At 44.5% G+C, this 19,533-nt stretch overlaps 2 protein-coding genes across 2 annotated transcripts; one reads left to right on the forward strand and one right to left on the reverse strand.

The window, feature by feature from the left end:
- Positions 1-86: 86 nt before the first annotated feature.
- On the forward strand, positions 87-8,286 carry LOC307209859 (vomeronasal type-2 receptor 26-like; the record flags this gene model as incomplete). Its single annotated transcript, XM_079965223.1, has 6 exons — positions 87-181; positions 1,721-2,012; positions 2,810-3,064; positions 4,477-4,704; positions 7,012-7,138; positions 7,376-8,286. The coding sequence occupies 6 exons, from the start codon at positions 87-89 to the stop codon at positions 8,284-8,286; spliced, it is 1,908 nt and encodes a 635-aa protein (XP_079821349.1).
- Positions 8,287-14,589: 6,303 nt separating this feature from the next.
- On the reverse strand, positions 14,590-17,702 carry LOC307208719 (uncharacterized protein). Its single transcript, XM_079963603.1, has 3 exons — positions 17,620-17,702; positions 17,235-17,359; positions 14,590-16,137 (listed from the first exon to the last, which is right to left on the reverse strand). Exons 1-3 carry the CDS (start codon positions 17,658-17,660, stop codon positions 14,858-14,860), a joined length of 1,446 nt encoding a protein of 481 aa, XP_079819729.1. The 5' UTR covers positions 17,661-17,702; the 3' UTR covers positions 14,590-14,857.
- Between the last annotated feature and the right edge of the window lie 1,831 nt (positions 17,703-19,533).

The following is a 19,533-nucleotide window of genomic DNA, read 5'->3' on the forward strand; positions in this document are numbered from 1 at the left end:
GTTATGCTTCTCTGCCTCCAATGTTTACCAAGGAAATAGCCTGGAAAGGGGAACCTGTAGCAATCAAGATATTGTTGGGGGGTAATATGTCATTATCCTTGAACACTGGCCATGCTGCAAAGGCAGATTTAGGGGAGCACACGACCAGTTTGGATGCCTCGACAGCTGGTCAGAATGGAGTGTGAGAGGTGGAGGGGCACCAAAATTTGGCATTGCCTGGGGTGCCACTGACATTTGAGACTCCAAGGTTGTCCACTGCATGCTGACTGGGGCAGATGGGAGTTGGAGTCAAAGAACAGCTGGTGTTCTAATATTCCCACCCGTTTTACTTTCTGGTTCCCTTGGTCATCCCTGGTGAAGTGATCTATCTGTGCTGTGCTACCGTGATGCCTTTTGAAGGATCATAGAATCATAGAATCATAGAGTTGGAAGAGACCACAAGGGCCATCGAGTCCAACCCCCTGCCAGGCAGGAAACACCATCAGAGCACTCCTGACATATGGTTGTCAAGCCTCTGCTTAAAGACCTCCAAAGAAGGAGACTCCACCACACTCCTTGGCAGCAAATTCCACTGTCGAACAGCTCTTACTGTCAGGAAGTTCTTCCTAATGTTTAGGTGGAATCTTCTTTCTTGTAGTTTGGATCCATTGCTCCGTGTCCGCTTCTCTGGAGCAGCAAAAAACAACCTTTCTCCCTCCTCTGTGTGACATCCTTTTATATATTTGAACATGGCTATCATATCACCCCTTAACCTCCTCTTCTCCAGGCTAAACATGCCCAGCTCCCTTAGCCGTTCCTCATAAGGCATCGTTTCCAGGCCTTTGACCATTTTGGTTGCCCTCCTCTGGACACGTTCCAGTTTGTCAGTGTCCTTCTTGAACTGTGGTGCCCAGAACTGGACACAGTACTCCAGGTGAGGTCTGACCAGAGCAGAATACAGTGGCACTATTACTTCCCTTGATCTAGATGCTATACTCCTATTGCTGCAGAGGTGCTAGAATGCAATTCAACCTTATCACAGATCAAAATGACACATTGACTTATAGCCCTTGCAGGTGGGTGGTGGAGTGGCTGCTACAGGCAAGTAGCTGCCAGGATTTGAATGTGGGAGCTCTTCCTTCCTAGCCCAGAAGCTTATTTTAAAATCCTGCTTAGCTAAATGAAAGCTTTACGCCCCCCTCCTAACCCCCTTTCCTTTTGTATCATTAGATTGTAAGCGGGTGGACCAGGACAGGCAAAAGTATGAACGAGTCCTAAGTCCAAATGATTGAATAGAGCTTCCTGCTCAGTATATGAATTTGGGGTTGCAGCCTTATTCCCCTTCTAGAGTATGGACAAAGTTCTCTATTTTAACAAAGTGGAACTTACGAAACAGCCCTTTGAAACAACAAAGACTAAGAAATGAACTGCAGCCTTTGTGGAAATTTCACGAGTCTTCCCAAAAGAAGTTATTAATTTTCTTTTTTCAAGACTGTGTTCTTTTCCTCTTCTGCAAGGAAGCATGAATTTCCCCATTTTTATTCTTAAGTGGTCTGTGAGTTTTCACCTTACAAAAAGGATAAGTCCCTCTCACACTCTGCCACCAACATGAAGACAATTATTTTGGGGTCAGCAATTATGAGATTCATATTGCCTAAATAGCCCCTTAGGTGTGACTTTTTTTTCCCCATTAAATGCTGATAAGCAGTTTGACGGTTTTTAATTGCTTCAATTTTTGCAGTTCATCATATAGGTTCCACTGGCACATCTTGTCATTCTTGTTCACCATCCAAGAGATAAACCACAATCCCCAGTTCTTACCCAACATCACCCTGGGCTACAACCTCTATGAGAACTATTTTGATGCCAGGATCACTTCTGATGCCATGCTAGACCTGGTTGCAGGTGGCAGGAGCAACATTCCCAACTATAAGTGCAGGAAATGGAATAACCTTCTGGCTGTTCTGGAGGGGGCCGATTCTACACTCTCAAAAGAGATTTCTGCCATGTCGGGTGTCTACAAAATCCCACAGGTATGAAGGGAATGCTAAGAAAGAGCATCAAAAAGTGAGAAAAGTATGGAAAAGTTCAGGGGTCTTTCCCAAAAAAAATCCAGCCTTCACCAACCCGGTATCAACCAGATTTTGTGGACTACAACTCCAATTTGTCACAGCCAGCACAAATGTTGTTAGATATTAATCATTTCAGGTTAATAAATATCTGGTCTTTATCCTGGAAGCAAAACGAAACACTAATCTTTTCCTTTCCTTACAAGATCAGTTATGGGTTGGTTCCTCAAGTTCTTGATGATAAAACTCAGTTCCCTTTTCTGTACCGAATGGTCCCCAAAGAAGAAAGTCAATACTTGGGTATTATCAAGTTGCTCCTGCATTTCAGATGGACATGGATTGGCCTCTTAGCTCCAGAGAACGATGATGCAGAAAGATTTATCAGTGGCTTGACACCTCTGGTGATCAGTAATGGGATTTGCATTGCTCTATCAAAAAGAATTCCAGAAAAGAATCCACATCAAATGTTCCGTTTGAATGAACCCTTTGTCCTATGGAGACAACTGGGTGTATTTGTTTACTATGAAAATACTCGCATGGGATGGCTCCCAGTCATGACACTACAAGCAGCACTTGGGGAACAAATTGGGCCAAAAGTCTGGATCACAATAGGTTTAAAGGACATCAACGTGTTTTTATCTTATCCTCCTGATTTATTCCAGTACATCCATGGGTCTTTGTCCTTCATAATGAAGATGGGGGAAAGGACTAAGCGTGACTACTATAACCCATCTTCCTATATTCTTCATCACTTCTGGCAGAAAGCGTTTCATTGTTCATATTCAAAACATGTGCTGGCTGTGAAAGGTTGGAGAAGATGCACAGAGAACAAGAAACTGGAGATGGTGCCTGAAGAGGAGCTGGAGAGAGCCCTGTCTCAAAACAGCTACATCAATTACTTCAATGTCCAAGCTGTGGCTCAGGCTTTGAATGCTGCCTATTCAGCCAGATCAAAGTGGATGTTGGTGGCTGGTGGAGGAGACAGGTTGGAACATCAAAGGCTACAGCCATGGCAGGTATTTTCTCCCCCTTTCTGCAAACTGCAGTACATTGCCCCAAAATGTGACATCAAATTTACAAGTGAGACCCATTTCTGAGGCAAATCCAATTTGTGAGGCTCCTGGTAGAGGTTAAAAAAAAAAAATTGCTCATTATGCTTATATGAGAACTCTCTTCCCAGTGCAATGCTTCCTCCGCCGTGCCCAAGTAAATTTATATTTATAATAATAATAATTTATTATTTATACCCCACCCATCTGGCTGGGCTTCCGCAGCCACACTGGGTGGCTTCCAACAAAATATTAAAGTACAGTAATGCATCAAACATTAAAAGCTTCCCTAAACAGGGCTGCCTTCAGATGTCTTCTAAAAGTTTGGTAGTTGTTGTTCTCTTTGACATCTGGTGGGAGGGCGTTCCACAGGGCGGGTGCCACTACTGAGAAGGTCCTCTGCCTGGTTCCCTGTAATTTGGCTTCTTGCAGTGAGGGAACCGCCAGAAAGCCCTTGGTGCTGGACCTCAAACATTTATATACAGACCTTAAACATTTATATACAGCTATTTGTCAAAAGAGCACAGGACATTTCTCGATACAGTAAAACAAGATGATAAAATACAGCTCAAATCAGTTTTTGAAACAAAACAACTACAGATAATATAATACAAAAATACAAAAAGATCTAAATGCTAAATGTGTTATATCAAGATCTAACCTTTTGTGTAATGAACTTATTGTGTAAAAAGATTTGTGATTTTATATAAAATGTGGTCTAAAAATGTTTAAATAAATAGAATGCCTGAAAAGGGCATATAGTTTAGTTGAGCTATCAGAGGCAGATTTCGGGCAACGTAACTGGTTCCCCTGTGCTGGGCACACGCAGAATGGAAGGTGAGAAGTGAGGGGCACCAAATTTTGGGCTTCCACAGGGTGCTACTGAAATTGGGAAGACCAAACCCCTGGCCCCAGTTCATAACAGCTCAAAGTGAGCAATGCTGAGATAGTCAGTATAGTTTTAAAAAAGGTAAAGGTAAAGGTACCCCTGCCCGTACGGGCCAGTCTTGACAGACTCTGGGGTTGTGCGCCCATCTCACTTAAGAGGCCAGGGGCCAGCGCTGTCCGGAGACACTTCCGGGTCACGTGGCCAGCGTGACATCGCTGCTCTGGCGAGCCAGAGCCGCACACGGAAACGCCGTTTACCTTCCCGCTGGTAAGCGGTCCCTATTTATCTACTTGCACCCGGAGGTGCTTTCGAACTGCTAGGTTGGCAGGCGCTGGGACCGAGCAGCGGGAGCGCACCCCGCCGCAGGGATTCGAACTGCCGACCTTTCGATCGGCAAGTCCTAGGCGCTGAGGCTTTAACCCACAGCGCCACCTGCGTCCTCAGTATAGTTTTATATTTCCTTAATGCTGCTGTACCCTTTCCATTTCAGCTCCACCTTTTTTTAAGAGAAATTCAGTTTCTGAATACTTCAATGGGCAGGCTATATTTGGATGAGAATGGAGAGCTGCCAGGCAACTACAATATTGAGAACTGGATTATGTTTCCCAATAAGTCTCGTGTTAGAGGGAAAATTGGGAGCATAGAGAAGGGCGCCTCCCCTGACACAAAGTTTACCATTAACGCAAAAGCCATTGTCTGGCCCCAACAGTTTAACAAGGTATGAGACTCCTTATGTCACATGACAAATATTAAACTCCAATTAGTACTTAGTACTTTATATGGATGTCGATGTTGGGAAAGATGGAGGGCACAAGGAGAAGGGGACGACAGAGGACGAGATGGTTGGACAGTGTTCTCGAAGCTACTAGCATGAGTTTGACCAAACTGCGGGAGGCAGTGGAAGACAGAAGTGCCTGGCGTGCTCTGGTCCATGGGGTCACGAAGAGCCGGACACGACTAAATGACTAAACAACAACAACAACTTTATATGGAAGCAGGAGGGGACACGGGTGGCACTGTGGTCTAAACAACTGAGCCTAGGGCTTGCCGATTGGAAGGTTGGCAGTTCAAATCCCCGCGATGGGGTGAGCTCCCATTGCTCGGTCCCAGCTCCTGCCCACCTAGCAGTTTGAAAGCACGTCAAAGTGCAATTAGATAAATAGGTACCGCTCCAGCAGGAAGGTAAACGGTGTTTCCGTGCGCTGCTCTGGTTTCCTCAGAAGCGGCTTAGTCATGCTGGCCACATGACCCGGAAAAACTGTCTGCAGACAAATGTAGGCTCTCTCGGCCAGTAAAGCAAGATGAACGCTGCAACCCCACAGTCGTTCGCGACTGGACTTAACTGTCAGGGTCTTTTCAGGGAAGTTTTTAATCTGTGATACTTTACTGTATTTTTGGTTTCTATGGAAGCCGCCCAGAGTGGCTGGGGAAACTCAGCCAGATGGGCGGGGTACAAATAATAAATTATTATTATTATATTATATTATTATTATTATTTTACCTTTACCTTTTACTTTATATGGAACTTCAACTAAAATCCTTTCCACAAATATTCCATTGAATATTGTGCTGTGCTGGGAACTGCACTTAATAGTTTGTGATGCACCACCATCTCTTAAGTTTATGTAGATAGCATGTTTATACTTGTCTTTAAATACTTTATACTTTGAACTGAACTGTGTGGGAAAGGAATTTCCTTAACCGTGCACTCTGAAAAAGGCTGACAACTGGAGAGCAAGCATACTCTGATGTTCTGCTGGAATATGCTGCTGAAGGTACAGGTAATCTGTTGACCACACTGGTTAAGGTGTGACATGCTATCAGGAACAGGTTGTGGGCCCAGTATAACAGGTTATGGATCCAGTGGCTCACAAGTCTAATGTAGACTTTACTTGGGTTATGACATCTGATGCCAAAAATTGTATAGGGGATAGGACTTGGGAAATCATAGTTCAAATCCCTGCTCAGCCAAAAAGAACTTCACTGAGTGACCTTGGGCTAGTTATAGTATCTCCGCCTAGCATAGCCACAAGGTTGCTTTTAGGGGTGGATATTATAGTTTTCTTTTTTAGTTAATTGGGAGAAAGGCGGTGTTAATATTACTAGTAACAATAGTCACAGTATGAATATAGTGGTAGAAGAGAAAGGCTCTTTACCACAATGTAGTGGAACCCCATGACAGTTTTATCTTCCCCTTCTTTCCCAGGACCCAGAACTAAATAATAATAATTCAGGAGACATTTTTTTAGTTAGCATCATCAGGTGATGGTATATTTAATTTCTGCTCTTTATCAGTGTGTTTCATTGCAGTATTTTGTTTTGCACTATTATTCTGCCATTTATATTGTTTTTGCCTATTCTGTCCTTTGCCTTGAGCATAAGTTTCTTTAGAAATGATAGGTATAAATGCTGAAACAAGCAAGCAGACACACCAAAGTGTTAGAATTCCTGCTCCATGACTGCAGTCATGGGATTTTTGTCTTTCACATGATGTGGTATGTTTTGACTCCACAGAGTGGGAAGTGACGGAGACAGGGTTTTTGTGTTACTGTGTTCCATGAAGTTTGTCCTTTGTTCTTTTTCTCTTTGCTGTCTGATGCTAGAGAGAGAGGGAGCCATGTTGCCATTCTCCATGTGTGTTTATATGTAAATAAAGTAGATTAGCCAAAATGCTGAGTTGCTGAGGTCTGTCACGCAAGGTGCGCAAACTCTGCCCATCCCTAAGTGTGCCAGTGTCGGTTGGCATCGGTCGCTGTGATGTTCGGGCTGAAGACAGCTTTTGAAGCTCCCGAACAATCGACCAGGAGGGAGAGAACATGCCAGTCGGGCATGTGTCTCTACCAGGGTCCTACTAGAGTATAGGCCGAACTCCTGACACAAAGAGGTTTCCCTTCCATGCTGTTTTGCATCAAAAGTGCTTCCCTGAAAAAAGCACATGGGCTCCGTGAGATCCCTTTCAGTACTCCATAGGCACAGATTCTGCTAACACTTCACCCTTGATGAACCTTCTTTTCTGCATGGCCAGGCTGTGCCTCTCTCCAGGTGTACCAAAAGCTGTCTGCCGGGCTATACCAAGGTGGTTCAAGAAGGACAACCACTTTGCTGCTATGCTTGTGCTCCATGTGCGCAAGGGATGATCTCCACTGAGGAAGGTGAGTGAATCGAAGGTTAGGAAATTCCTTAGGAGAATATAAATAGGGTGAAGAATCACTCAGAGAGACTTTCAGTGAAGATTCTAAAAACATTTCTGAGCATTTATAAAGAATTTTGCCTCCCCTTCCCTAATAAACAGGTGTCATCTCCCCCATAAGAATCTTTCCCCCCAAAAAAGTAATAGAATAGATTGTTTGGTTGTATATGATGCTGAAGCCACTCTTTCCCCCCTTCAGATGCAGACCATTGCATCAAATGCCCAGAAGATCAGCATCCAAACAAGGACCAAGATCAATGTGTCCCCAAGATTATCACCTTCCTGGCTTATAAAGAACAATTGGGGATCATCTTAACTTCTGTTACCGTATTCTTGTCTTTAACAACAGGCATTGTGTTAGGAATCCTCGTTAAATACAGGGAGACTCCCATTGTGAAAGCCAACAACCGAGACCTCTCCTATATCCTCCTCTTCTCCCTTCTACTTTCCTTTTTCTCCTCCTTCCTCTTGATTGGGAGGCCAAGGAAAGTGACCTGCCTTCTCCGACAAACAGCCTTCAGCATCATCTTCTCGGTTGCCGTCTCTTCTGTTTTGGCAAAAACCATCACTGTGGTTCTGGCCTTCCTGGCCACAAAGCCAGGGAACAGAGCGAGGAGATGGCTGGGGAGGAGTCTCGCCAACTCCATTGTCATTTGCTGTTCCAGTGTCCAAGTTGTTATCTGCATCATCTGGCTAGGTATCTCTCCCTCATTCCCAGATTCTGACATGCACTCCCAGGCTGGAGAGATCATCCTTCTATGCAACGAAGGATCTGCTGCCATGTTTTATATTGCCCTGGGCTACATGGGCTTCCTGGCTGCCATCTGCTTCACGGTGGCTTTCCTAGCCAGGAATCTGCCTGGGGCCTTCAATGAAGCCAAGCTGATCACCTTCAGCATGCTGGTCTTCTGCAGTGTTTGGGTGTCCTTTGTGCCCACCTACCTGAGCACCAAGGGGAAATACACGGTAGCCGTGCAGATCTTCTCTATGTTGGCCTCCAGTGCTGGGCTTCTGGGCTGCATCTTCCTTCCCAAATGCTACATTATCATACTCAGGCCTGACCTGAATACAAAGGAGCACCTGATGACAAAAAGTAAAGATGGCACCTAATTCTTAAAGTACAGTGGTACCTTGGTAGTCAAACTTAATCTGTTCCGGGAGTCCGTTCGAATCCCGGAACTGTTCGAAAATGAAGGTGCAGCTTCCGATTGGCTGCAGGAGCTTCCTGCACTCAATCAGAAGCCGTGGAAGCCATGTCGGACATCTGGCTTCCAAAAAATGTTCACAAACCGGAACACTTACTTCCGGGTTTGTGGCGTTCGGGAACCGATTTGTCCGGGAGCCAAGCCATTTGAGAACCAAGGTACCACTGCATTCTGTTTTGATAGTTGATGATGAGCACAACAGTAATGCTAGCTATATAGTTGTCTGTAGAATATAGCTCCTTGAAGTTCAATCTCTCTTTATTTTGCATAAATCATAAAATGATGAAAATGAATACAGAATGACTCCAGCAACCACACACCCTTTAAGCTTAATTTTCAACGTGCATGGTTTCATCATAGCCTGATTCCCACTTGATTCCACTGGTGGAATGCTCTCCCCAATGTGACTTGCCTGGCTCCTTCGTTGCATATCTTTAGGCATCTGGCAATAGTAGAGGAGTTCAGGACCCTGCAGAACTTGTCTGAGGCTCAGGGTGGCAGTCTTGTTAGAATAAGGGATGCGGTTGGCATTGTGGTCTTAACAACTGAGCCTCTTGGGCTTGCTGATTCTAAGGTCGGCGGTTCGAATCCGCTTGATGGTGGTGTCCCAGCTTCTGCCAACCTAGCAGTTTGAAAGCACACCCGTGCAAGTATATAAGTGCATACCCCTGCAGTGGGAAGGTAAACGGCATTTCCGTGCGCTCTAGCTTCCGTCACAGTGTTCCGTTGCACCAGAAGCAGTCTAATCATGCTGGCAACGTGACCCAGAAAGCTGTTTGTGGACAAACACCGGCTCCCTCACAGTGAGATGAGCGCCACACGACATAGTTGCCTTTGACTGGGCTTAACTGTCCAGGGGTTCTTTACCTTTTTTTCCCCATTGTTAAAATAAAGTTCTAAACTCAAACACAAGGTCTCCTCTGGCCAGCTTAACTCTTTGAAGTCCAAGGCAAGTATATTTGGCTGTCCACCCTGCCTCTGCATGAGCCTGGAGGGTATCACAATCCACTCAGAAACAACATTTAGGTTTATTGGGGGTTTATTTAAACAATGAGATGACCACATAGAGAGGTCACACTGTGGGAGTGGCCCAAATGGCTACAAGAAATGTGATAATGTGTACCTTGAGTGTGCTTCTAATAGAAAAGTTATGGTAGCCTGTCACTTTAAGAAACTGCTGATTTTGCAAGTTGTCGCTCCCCCCCCCCCCAATTGGGGTAGAAATACAGCTAATATGTAAATCACAAAGATACAGCACAAAGCTAGAACATAAGTTGCGGGGTATAAATAAAAATTTATGATTATTATTATTATTACATGATGTGCATGTTGGGAACACAGGTTCCCAACATGCACACTAAACAAAATGTATTCATGCAAGGTCATAGCAGAACATGGTGGGAATCAGAGCTTAGTCGGCAGAAGCAGCCAATGCTTATGCATATGATTGGTCTGACAATTTAAATGAGGTAACAGTATATATGATTGGTGGAAATTGAAATGCTTTGTTTGAAACTTTATAAATACCACTGGGCCCGGTTGCAACTTTTGCAGAGCCATCCTATTGTAACCTATTGCTTTGCAATAAACAATGTTGGAATTCATCTTCTTCAATCTCTTGTGTCTGTTTGGCTCGATACAAGAATTAAGGGATTTTTGCTTGCAACAACACAACCCGCCCAAAAGACAATTTATACATTCCTCAGTCTCTTTAAAAGGTGTATCAGATACCAAACAGACCCTCCAAGTGTCCCTATTTCCCAGTGACAGTCCCGGATTTACAGAAGCCGTCGCGGTTTCTGATTTGATCCAGGAATGTCCCGCTTTTCCTTAGGACATCCCTATGTTGGAGGATCTGGAGTTATGCAACCCCTGAGCCAAGGAGATAAGAAACTATACAACCTTTAGAAAACATCTGTATAGAGAAGTTTTTTTATGTTTAATGCTTAATTGTGTTTTTATATGTTGGAAGCTGCACATAGGAGCTGGGGAAACCCAGTCTGATGGGTGGTTGGGGTATGTATGTATGTATGTATGTATGTATGTATGTATGTAAAGGTAAAGGGACCCCTGACCATTAGGTCCAGTCACGGACGACTCTGGGGTTGCGGTGCTCATCTCGCTTTATTGGCCAAGGGAGCCGGCGTACAGCTTCCAGGTCATGTGGCCAGCATAGAGCAGCACACGGTAACGCCGTTTACCTTCCCACCGGAGTGGTACCTATTTATCTACTTGCACTTTGATGTGCTTTCGACCTGCTAGGTTGGCAGGAGCAGGGACCAAGCAACGGGAGCTCACCCCGTCGCGGGGATTCGAACTGCCGACCTTCTGATTGGCAAGTCCTAGGCTCTGTGGTTTAACCCACAGCGCCACCCGCGTCCCTATGTATGTATGTATGTATGTATAAATATCATCATTGTTGTTATGATTTAATAGGGCATCTCTATTTACATCAGAGAAATGTTGGAGGATTTATGTGTGGGGGTTGCATGTATTCTGTAGCAATCAGGTTCTCAAACAATATCGTTATCAGTCAGGACACAAGGATGTGCAGAAGACGGTCTCTCTTTAGCACAGGGGATATTTTATGCATCAAACTTTACAGGCAAGAAATTGTCTCCCCTTCCCCTTGATTCTCATGTTTAGCTGATTGGTCTCACAGGCAACACTTGTGCAATTCCCTGAAGCTATTCCAAGAACAAGAATGACATGGAGGAGAATGATTGCATTACAGTCCCTGTAGGACTTGAGACGCAGATGCAGAAGTAGAAGAAACCTTGTTTACAGGACTTCACAGAAGTGGCTGCCTGGCTGCATTCCCTTCTGGGCAAACTTTGCCTGCCAGTGGCGGGCAGTTCCAGAGGTAAAATCTGACAGAATAATGGGAATGCAGCCTAGTTTCTACGCACACTCCTCCATCCTCCACTTAGGCTAGGACGGCCATACGTCCGGATGTATGGCAACCCATGGCCAAAAAAAGCTCTGGATTTTGAAATATGGCAACCCTAACTCTTAGGCAAGTATGTGGCCATGTTAGAGTTCCAGGACACATTTCAGCCAGGCAAAAGCACACAAGTAGGATACAAAGCAGGGTAAGTAAGTGGTATGGGAGGTACCATGCCCTTCTAGCAGAGACACCATCTTGCGCTCAATATTGAGGGTGCCCCTCACACGTCACACGTGTGACGTCATGCACCTGGTGCGCATCGCATGTGTCTGATGTCGTGCATTGCATTGTCAGGAGGAGACCAAGCACGGCTTCAGTGACCTGCAGCTCCTCCTCTCTCATGCTCAGGAGACCCCATGTAACCTCCCAACTGGTTGTGGCAATAAACTATTATATGGGGTGTACAGTCAACACACAACTTTTGCAGGGGTTGCATTTGGGTGATAGTGTGTGAAGTTTAAATCACATATATTCTGAACAGCCCCTTGGGATGCCCCCACCTTGGGATCCTTACCTTCTGGAACCAGCATGCCAAACAGGTCTTAACCCCCCCATCCTGCCCCCCCCCCCAAGCTTTTAAAGCTCTCTGCCTACCTTGCCTTTAATCTGGGCTATTTTAGACAGGGCACAAGCAAAGGGTGGAAAAGAGAAACGTCGTGGGAAATGGGGTGGGAAGTTGTTGATAATATAAAAGAAAAACTTATTATGTATTGGAACATGATTTTGAATTTCGGGGGGGGGGGGTAAAAAGGTGAAAGTGTGAGTGAACTAAAGACTTAATTTAATCTAAGTTTGTTACCGGTATGAGCTTTCCTGGTCTGGTAAGGTGCTACTGGAAGGAATTTTTTATTTTATTTTATCAAAGTAATTGTTGAACTGCAATACAATTAAGAAGAATTAAATTAATAGTGAAATACAATTAAGAAGAAGTATATGGGGGGGAGTGGGGTCCTAAGCTATAGCTTGTTTAGCTTATATGTAAATCTGGCACTGCATGGAGGGAAGGGGACCAAGGGTTCAAAAGAACCTTGTACAGTATTTTAATGTTTGAAACGGTTTTTTTTTTTTTTTTAAGGAAAATAAAGCATTCTCCATGACAGGGGTTGTGTGTGCCTGGCCCCCTTTTTTTATCTTCACAGCAACCCTGTGGGGTGGGCGAGGCTGTGAGATGGTTGTCCCGACACCAAAGTTTTGAAACTACAGAAAACAGCCTTAGAACGTCTGGAGGAGGTGTGTTTATCTTTCCTAATCAGGGTTGAGGGGGAAATAGATGAATTTCAACAGGGAGAAATGTAAAGTATTGCACTTGGGCGAAAAAAATGAGAGGCACAAATACAAGATGGGTGACATCTGGCTTGAGAGCAGTACATGTGAAAAGGATCTAGGAGTCTTGGTTGACCACAAATTTGACATGAGCCAACAGTGTGAAGCGGCAGCTAAAAAAACCAATGCAATTCTGGGCTGCATCCATAGGAGTATAGCATCTAGATCAAGGGAAGTAATAGTGCCACTGTATTCTGCTCTGGTCAGACCTCACCTGGAGTACTGTGTCCAGTTCTGGGCACCACAGTTCAAGAAGGACACTGAAAAACTGGAACGTGTCCAGAGGAGGGCAACCAAAATGGTCAAAGGCCTGGAAACAATGCCTTATGAGGAACGGCTAAGGGAGCTGGGCATGTTTAGCCTGGAGAAGAGGAGGTTAAGGGGTGATATGATAGTCATGTTCAAATATATAAAAGGATGTCACATAGAGGAGGGAGAAAGGTTGTTTTCTGCTGCTCCAGAGAAGCGGACACGGAGCAATGGATCCAAACTACAAGAAAGAAGATTCCACCTAAACATTAGGAAGAACTTCCTGACAGTAAGAGCTGTTCGACAGTGGAATTTGCTGCCAAGGAGTGTGGTGGAGTCTCCTTCTTTGGAGGTCTTTAAGCAGAGGCTTGACAACCATATGTCAGGAGTGCTCTGATGGTGTTTCCTGCTTGGCAGGGGGTTGGACTCGATGGCCCTTGTGGTCTCTTCCAACTCTATGATTCTATGATTTGCAACAACAACCCTGTGAGGTGGGCTAAGCTGTGAGCAAAATCTGTGAAACTGCACATCCTTGTAGGGTTTGTCTGTGTCCTGCCTGCCCCCCCCCCATCTTCTCAGCAACCTTGTGAGGTGGGCATGGTTTCAAGATGGCTGTTCTGGCATTATGGTTCTGATATTGCAGAAAACAGCCTTAGAAGTTCTGGGATGGGGTGCTTATTTCTCTTTACCAGCAATGAGAAAGAATTCTTTTGTGTTCTACTGTAACATAACAGGGCTGTGAAATGTCCCACCTTCAAATCAAGAGAGGCACTCTAACCACTATGCCACAACTGGCTCATGTGAACCTTGGAGCAGACCCTTAGCAGAATGCAAATCCCACCGCCCTGAAAATGCAGGAAGAAAAAGGAGAGCGTGCCCCTCTCCAAGGTACTCTGGCAAGGAGGGGGCGCATTGTGGGTTCCCATTGGCAGAACATCTCATCATAATGCAACAGACAGAAATGAGGATACTTGTCTGTTTGAATCAGACTGTGATCCAGTTCATTGCTGATGGGCAACTTCAAAGCCCAGCAGACACAGAAGATTAGGAGCTAAGGAAGCTGTATCTCTCTCTAAGGGTCGCAGTTGATCTCTACCAGGAGCCTCACAAACTAGATTTCTCTCAGAAATGAGCAATTTCTGCTCCCCCTCGCCCTCTTCAGCAACTGACATTCGGAGACATCGCGTCAGTCCTATTATCCATCACATCTGTGCTTGGATTTGAAGAAACATTTCCATTTTATATACTTATTTCCTTCCAATCCAGTTCAGCCCCCTCCCTCCCAAGGTCTTCCTTTCAAAACCTCTCCTTCTCTCAGCCACCCTTTCACTGGTTGTCCCATTTACTCTTTCCACCTCCTGCTGGCTCCACAAATGGACCCTATTTTGGACAAAGGTGACTTGGCAACTGCACTCCAGGCTCTGGTAACTTCGAGGCTGGGTTACTGCAATGTCTTCTGTTTGGAGCTTCCCTTAAAGATGACTCAGAAACTTGCATTGGTCCAGATTACGGGCTGGGGTTCCATCCACCTCTGATATAAATCCTAAACCCTTGTTAAACCATTTGGACCACAGAACAGCTTCTGGGTTAGTGGTGAATGTCACATCAGCAGATTCCTTGAGACCACGAGCCCCTCCTTCAGATACACTTTCCTCCCCTCCTTCCTCTCTCCCCATATACACACACAGGTACACAGGGATTGTTTATTGTGAATTTACTCCTTTAACCATTAACATCTATATTATCTGCATTTTTGTACTTTTTATTTTTCTGCACCCTCATGATTTCTCCCATGTGAAATCTTGTATGAATTCCATGAGGTTTAGCAACAGCGGTCTCATTAAAGTGCTTTCCTCATTATGAGCATCTAAATATTTTTCTCCTCTTGATTCACTTCTGCAAAATGAGTCGTTATAGCTGACCAAGTCTTTTCCCACACTCCAAGCATATATATGGTTTAGCCCATGTGAGTTCTTTTATGATAAGTAAAGCTATATCCATGTGCAAATCTCTTTCCACACTCAAAACATCTATATGGTTTCTCCCCCGTGTGAATTCTTTGGTGCGATGTAAGGCTTGTGCTGTGACTGAAGTTCTTTCCACACTCAAAACAGGTATATGGTTTCTCCCCTGTGTGAATTCTTTGATGAGATTTAAGGCTTGAGCTTTGAGTAAAGCTCTTTCCACACTCAAAGCACTTATATGGCTTCTCTCTTGTATGGATTCTGCGATGGCAAACAAGGTGTGTGCAGTTACTAAAGCTCTTTCCACATGTCACACATTTATATGGTTTTTCCCCTGTATGGATTCGCTCATGCACAGTAAGATGTGAACTCTGAGTAAAGCTCTTCCCACACTCAAAGCATTTATACGGCTTCTCACCAGTGTGGGTTCTCTTATGAGAACTAAGGTGTGAACTCTGACTGAAGGTCTTTCCACATTCCAAGCATTTATATGGTTTCTCCCCTGTGTGGGTTCTCTTATGTGAAGCAAGGTTAGCCCTGTGAGCAAAGCTCCTTCCGCACTCCAAACATTTATAAGATTTCTCTCCTGTGTGAATTCTTTGGTGTGATATAAGACTTGAGCTGCGAGCGAAGCTCATTCCGCACTCCAAACATTTATATGGCTTCTCCCCTGTGTGGATTTTTTGATGCGATGCAAGGCTTGAGCTTTGACAGAAGGTCTTTCCACAGTCCAAACAGGTATACGGTTTCTCCCCTGTGTGAATTTTTTTATGATCTACAAGTCCTGAGCTGTAAGTGAAGGCCTTTCCACACTCTAAACAGGCATATGGTTTCTCCTCAGTGTGGACCTTGTGATGTCTTTTAAGGTTTGAGTGGCGATTGAAACTCTTTCCACATTCTAGGCATTTGTAGGATTCTTGTCCTGCGTGAATTCTTTCATGTGATTTTAGGCAAGAGCTGTCACTGAAATTATTTCCACACACCAAGCATTTCCACGGTTTCTCCTCTGTGTGTGAATTGAATCTAGATTTACTTTTGAATGTTTTGCCACATAAAGGTCTCTCATTTGTTCTCTTCCCCTTCTGATGTTTTTTCTGGACTGGGATTCGATGGCCGTTATCAGTCTGCATTAGAAGGCCTTCATACCTCCTATTTTCTTCTTGGTTTTTCTCTTGTGGTCTTGTTTCCTCTTGATCTTGAAAGGTCCTTCCTTTGACTTCATGCTTATTTCTTTCTGATGAGACCTGAGAACGACTGTCGTGTTCATCACCTGCTAAAGTTAAGGGAAGATGACAATTAAAAATGTAATCCAAATCACAATCCTAGTGAGACTTTCTGTAACAACTGATGATGATGATGATTGTGATTTTATTATTTATATCCTGCTCATCTGGCTGGCTTTCCCCAGCCACGCTGGGCAGCTTACAGCATACCGTATCTTTTGCTCTATAAGACTCACTTTTTCCCTCCTAAAAAGTAAGGGGAAATGTGTGTGCGTCTTATGGAGCGAATGCAGGCTGCGCAGCTATCCCAGAAGCCAGAACAGCAAGAGGGATTGCTGCTTTCGCTACGCAGCGATCCCTCTTGCTTTTTCTGGCTTCTGAGATTCAGAATATTTTGTTTTTTTCCTCCTCCAAAAACTAGGTGCGTCTTGTGGGCTGGTGCGTCTTATAGAGCAAAAAATACGGTATATAAAACGTCAAACTGCCCAATACAGGGCTAGATGTCTTCTAAAAGTTACGTAGTTCTTTATCTCCTCGACAGCTGAAGGGTGCCACCACTGAGCAGGCCCTCTGCCTGGTTCCCTGTAACTTCACTTCTGGCAATGAGGCAACCAGCAGAAGTCCCTCAGAGTTGGACCTCAGTGTCTGGGGTTAAAGCAGGTCCTTCAGGTCTACTGGGTCAAGACTTTAGAGCTTTAAAGGTCAGCACCAATACTTTGAATAATGCTCAGAAACAAACTCTGAGGCAATGTAGATCCTTTAAGACCAGTGTTATATGCTCCTGGCAACTGCTCCCAGTCACCAGTTGAGCTGCCGCTTTCTGGATTAATTGTAGTTTCCGAGTCACTTTCAAAGGCAGCCCCACCTAGAGCGCATTGTAGCAATCCAAGCGGGAGATAACCATAGCATGTACCACAGTCTGTGTGCAGGTAGGGTCTCAGCCTGTGTACCAGATGGAGCTGGTAGACAGAAGCCCCCAAATCCTGGCTATGCCCAAGTCACCATGAGAAAACATTCATTTCCTGCCTATCTTTAATCTCTGCCAGTCCAGAGCTCTGGCCCTGCAGCCCTCCTTGTTTTCTTTCCAAGGGAGCTTCCTCACCCCCAACATCTCCCCAGGTCCCCCTCTCCATTCCCTGCAACTCACCAGATCTCTCTAAAGGTCCTGGGAAGGAACACTGGAAGGCTGTAGGAGACAGTCTGTCCAGGTCAACCGTCCATCTTCCTCCTTCCATCCTCGCTTGGACTGAAGAGCTCAGAAGCTGCAGGTTCCTGGGAAGGAGCAATAAGCAAAGGGAGCCTCAGTGGCCCTGCAGGCATTTTCCTGCCCAAGACAATTTGCTGGATGAATGATAACCCAGCTTAGGTGTGGCGTTCCCACTTGCAGTTTCCTGAACCCCACCATGCAAGGAAAGTGGAGTCATGCCTGGAACACGCCCCCCCCCCCCCAGACAGGGCCGCATCTAAGATAAAAGAGCCCATGCCACTCTGGAGCCTCCCCCCCCCAAAAAAAATCTCCCTCTTTTTCCTACCTTGCAAAGAATCTCCCTCCCTCCCAGCTTTTCAAATGCATAAGGATGGAATAAAAAGAGAAGGAAGTGAGGCTTTCCCCCCTCCCCCCCCCACAAGTCCTCTGTAATAATTTAATCACTGCCTTTAACCCTTGAAGAGCCAGTATCTCTCCCACCCCCACCCAAACTGTATGGTGCTAAGGATATTGCGGATTCTGGCTATGGGGACCCCACAAAGCGCCCCCCTCCTTGCCAGAGTCCCTTGGAGTAATCTGAACAGACCTAAAAGCTACACACGGCTAATAATGTATTACCAACGATTTGGTCAAGCTGTCATATTTACAAATCATAAACACCAACCTATGATACATGCATAGTTATGCAAAAGTTGATAGGAAAGAAATAGTAATCAATCGCTATCAGGGAACACCACAATGGAGGCAACATGCCTTTCAGTAGTCAAAATCCAGCAATATTCATAGAATCATAGAGTTGGAAGAGACCACAAGGGCCATCGAGTCCAACCCCCTGCCAAGCAGGAAACACCATCAGAGCACTGACATATGGTTGTCAAGCCTCTGCTTAAAGACCTCCAAAGAAGGAGACTCCACCACACTCCTTGGCAGCAAATTCCACTGTCAAACAGCTCTTACTGTCAGGAAGTTCTTCCTAATGTTTAGGTGGAATCTTCTTTCTTGTAGTTTGGAACCATTGCTCCGTGTCCGCTTCTCTGGAGCAGCAGAAAACAACCTTTCTCCCTCCTCTATGTGACATCCTTTTATATATTTCAACATGGCTATCATATCACCCCTTAACCTCCTCTTCTCCAGGCTAAACATGCCCAGCTCCCTTGCAGTGATAGGTGCTCCAAACTTAGGAATGATTTATTTGAAGTGCTATAGAATGCAGCAGCAAGCAGAAGAAAGCAGTTTTTCTAGGATAGGTGAACTGTTTCAAAGATACTGTAATTCTTCATCAGCTGACAATGAAATTGAATACATAACATTAAATTGTAAAACAGAAACTGAAATGACCAACCTGCATATCAATAAACACAAATAAATGAATGACAAATACATACCCAATAAATTGTCCTCTCGGGTAAAAATAATGACTATGGATCAGTTCTCACTAGCAAGTGTAGTAGACTGATACCGATAGCAGAACTCTATTGGAATTTAAAAGGCTATCCACAGGTGTATCAGATCACAGGCAATTTCAGGAAATTTAAAGATACAGTATACAGAATCTAACATAGCAAACACAAATAGAAGCCACGTGTAAAAATCTTTAAATAAAGCAGTTAAAATCTGATTCCGTATTCAAACCTCCTGGATGGTGGCACTCAGAACAGGGGTGGGACACTCAAATCAGAAGCGTAACAGTCAAAATGGAGCATTTTCGGCTTCCAAAAAAAGTTCACAAACCAGAACACTTACTTCTGGGTTTGGAGTTTGAATTCCAAGTTGTTTGAGTACTAAGGCGTTTGAGAACCAAGGTACCACTGTACCTTTACTCCTCTATTACATTGTTTGTTTTCTGTGAGTGTCTTCTGTTTCCTATTTTTGTTTACTTTTAGTAAACAAGTTGGTAGTTGAAAGGGTGTAACCCTAGTAAAAATTGTTATCCTACTTGTTTCCTGAGTGTATATTTGGTAGCTTCTATTGTTGAGGCATCTAATCATAAGCCTGCATTTTTATTAAAGCTTATATGTTTGATCAGGGCCTGTATCTTAAAAAGCTTAATGATTTTCAAATATTTTATGCCAGGCAGAAGACCAGTTGCCTAAAAACCTTGGCAAGATATTTTTACTCCTAGACAAGGGGCCCCCCTGATTTATAGCAGAAAACAATTCTCAAAGTCGTAAAAAGGGAATTACAGGCTGACAGCCAAGGTTACACTGACCCTACAAATTAAGGGTGGATAAATAGTAAA

Source organism: Podarcis cretensis (genome assembly GCF_951804945.1).
Source record: "Podarcis cretensis genome assembly, chromosome: 2".
NCBI lineage: Eukaryota > Metazoa > Chordata > Lepidosauria > Squamata > Lacertidae > Podarcis > Podarcis cretensis.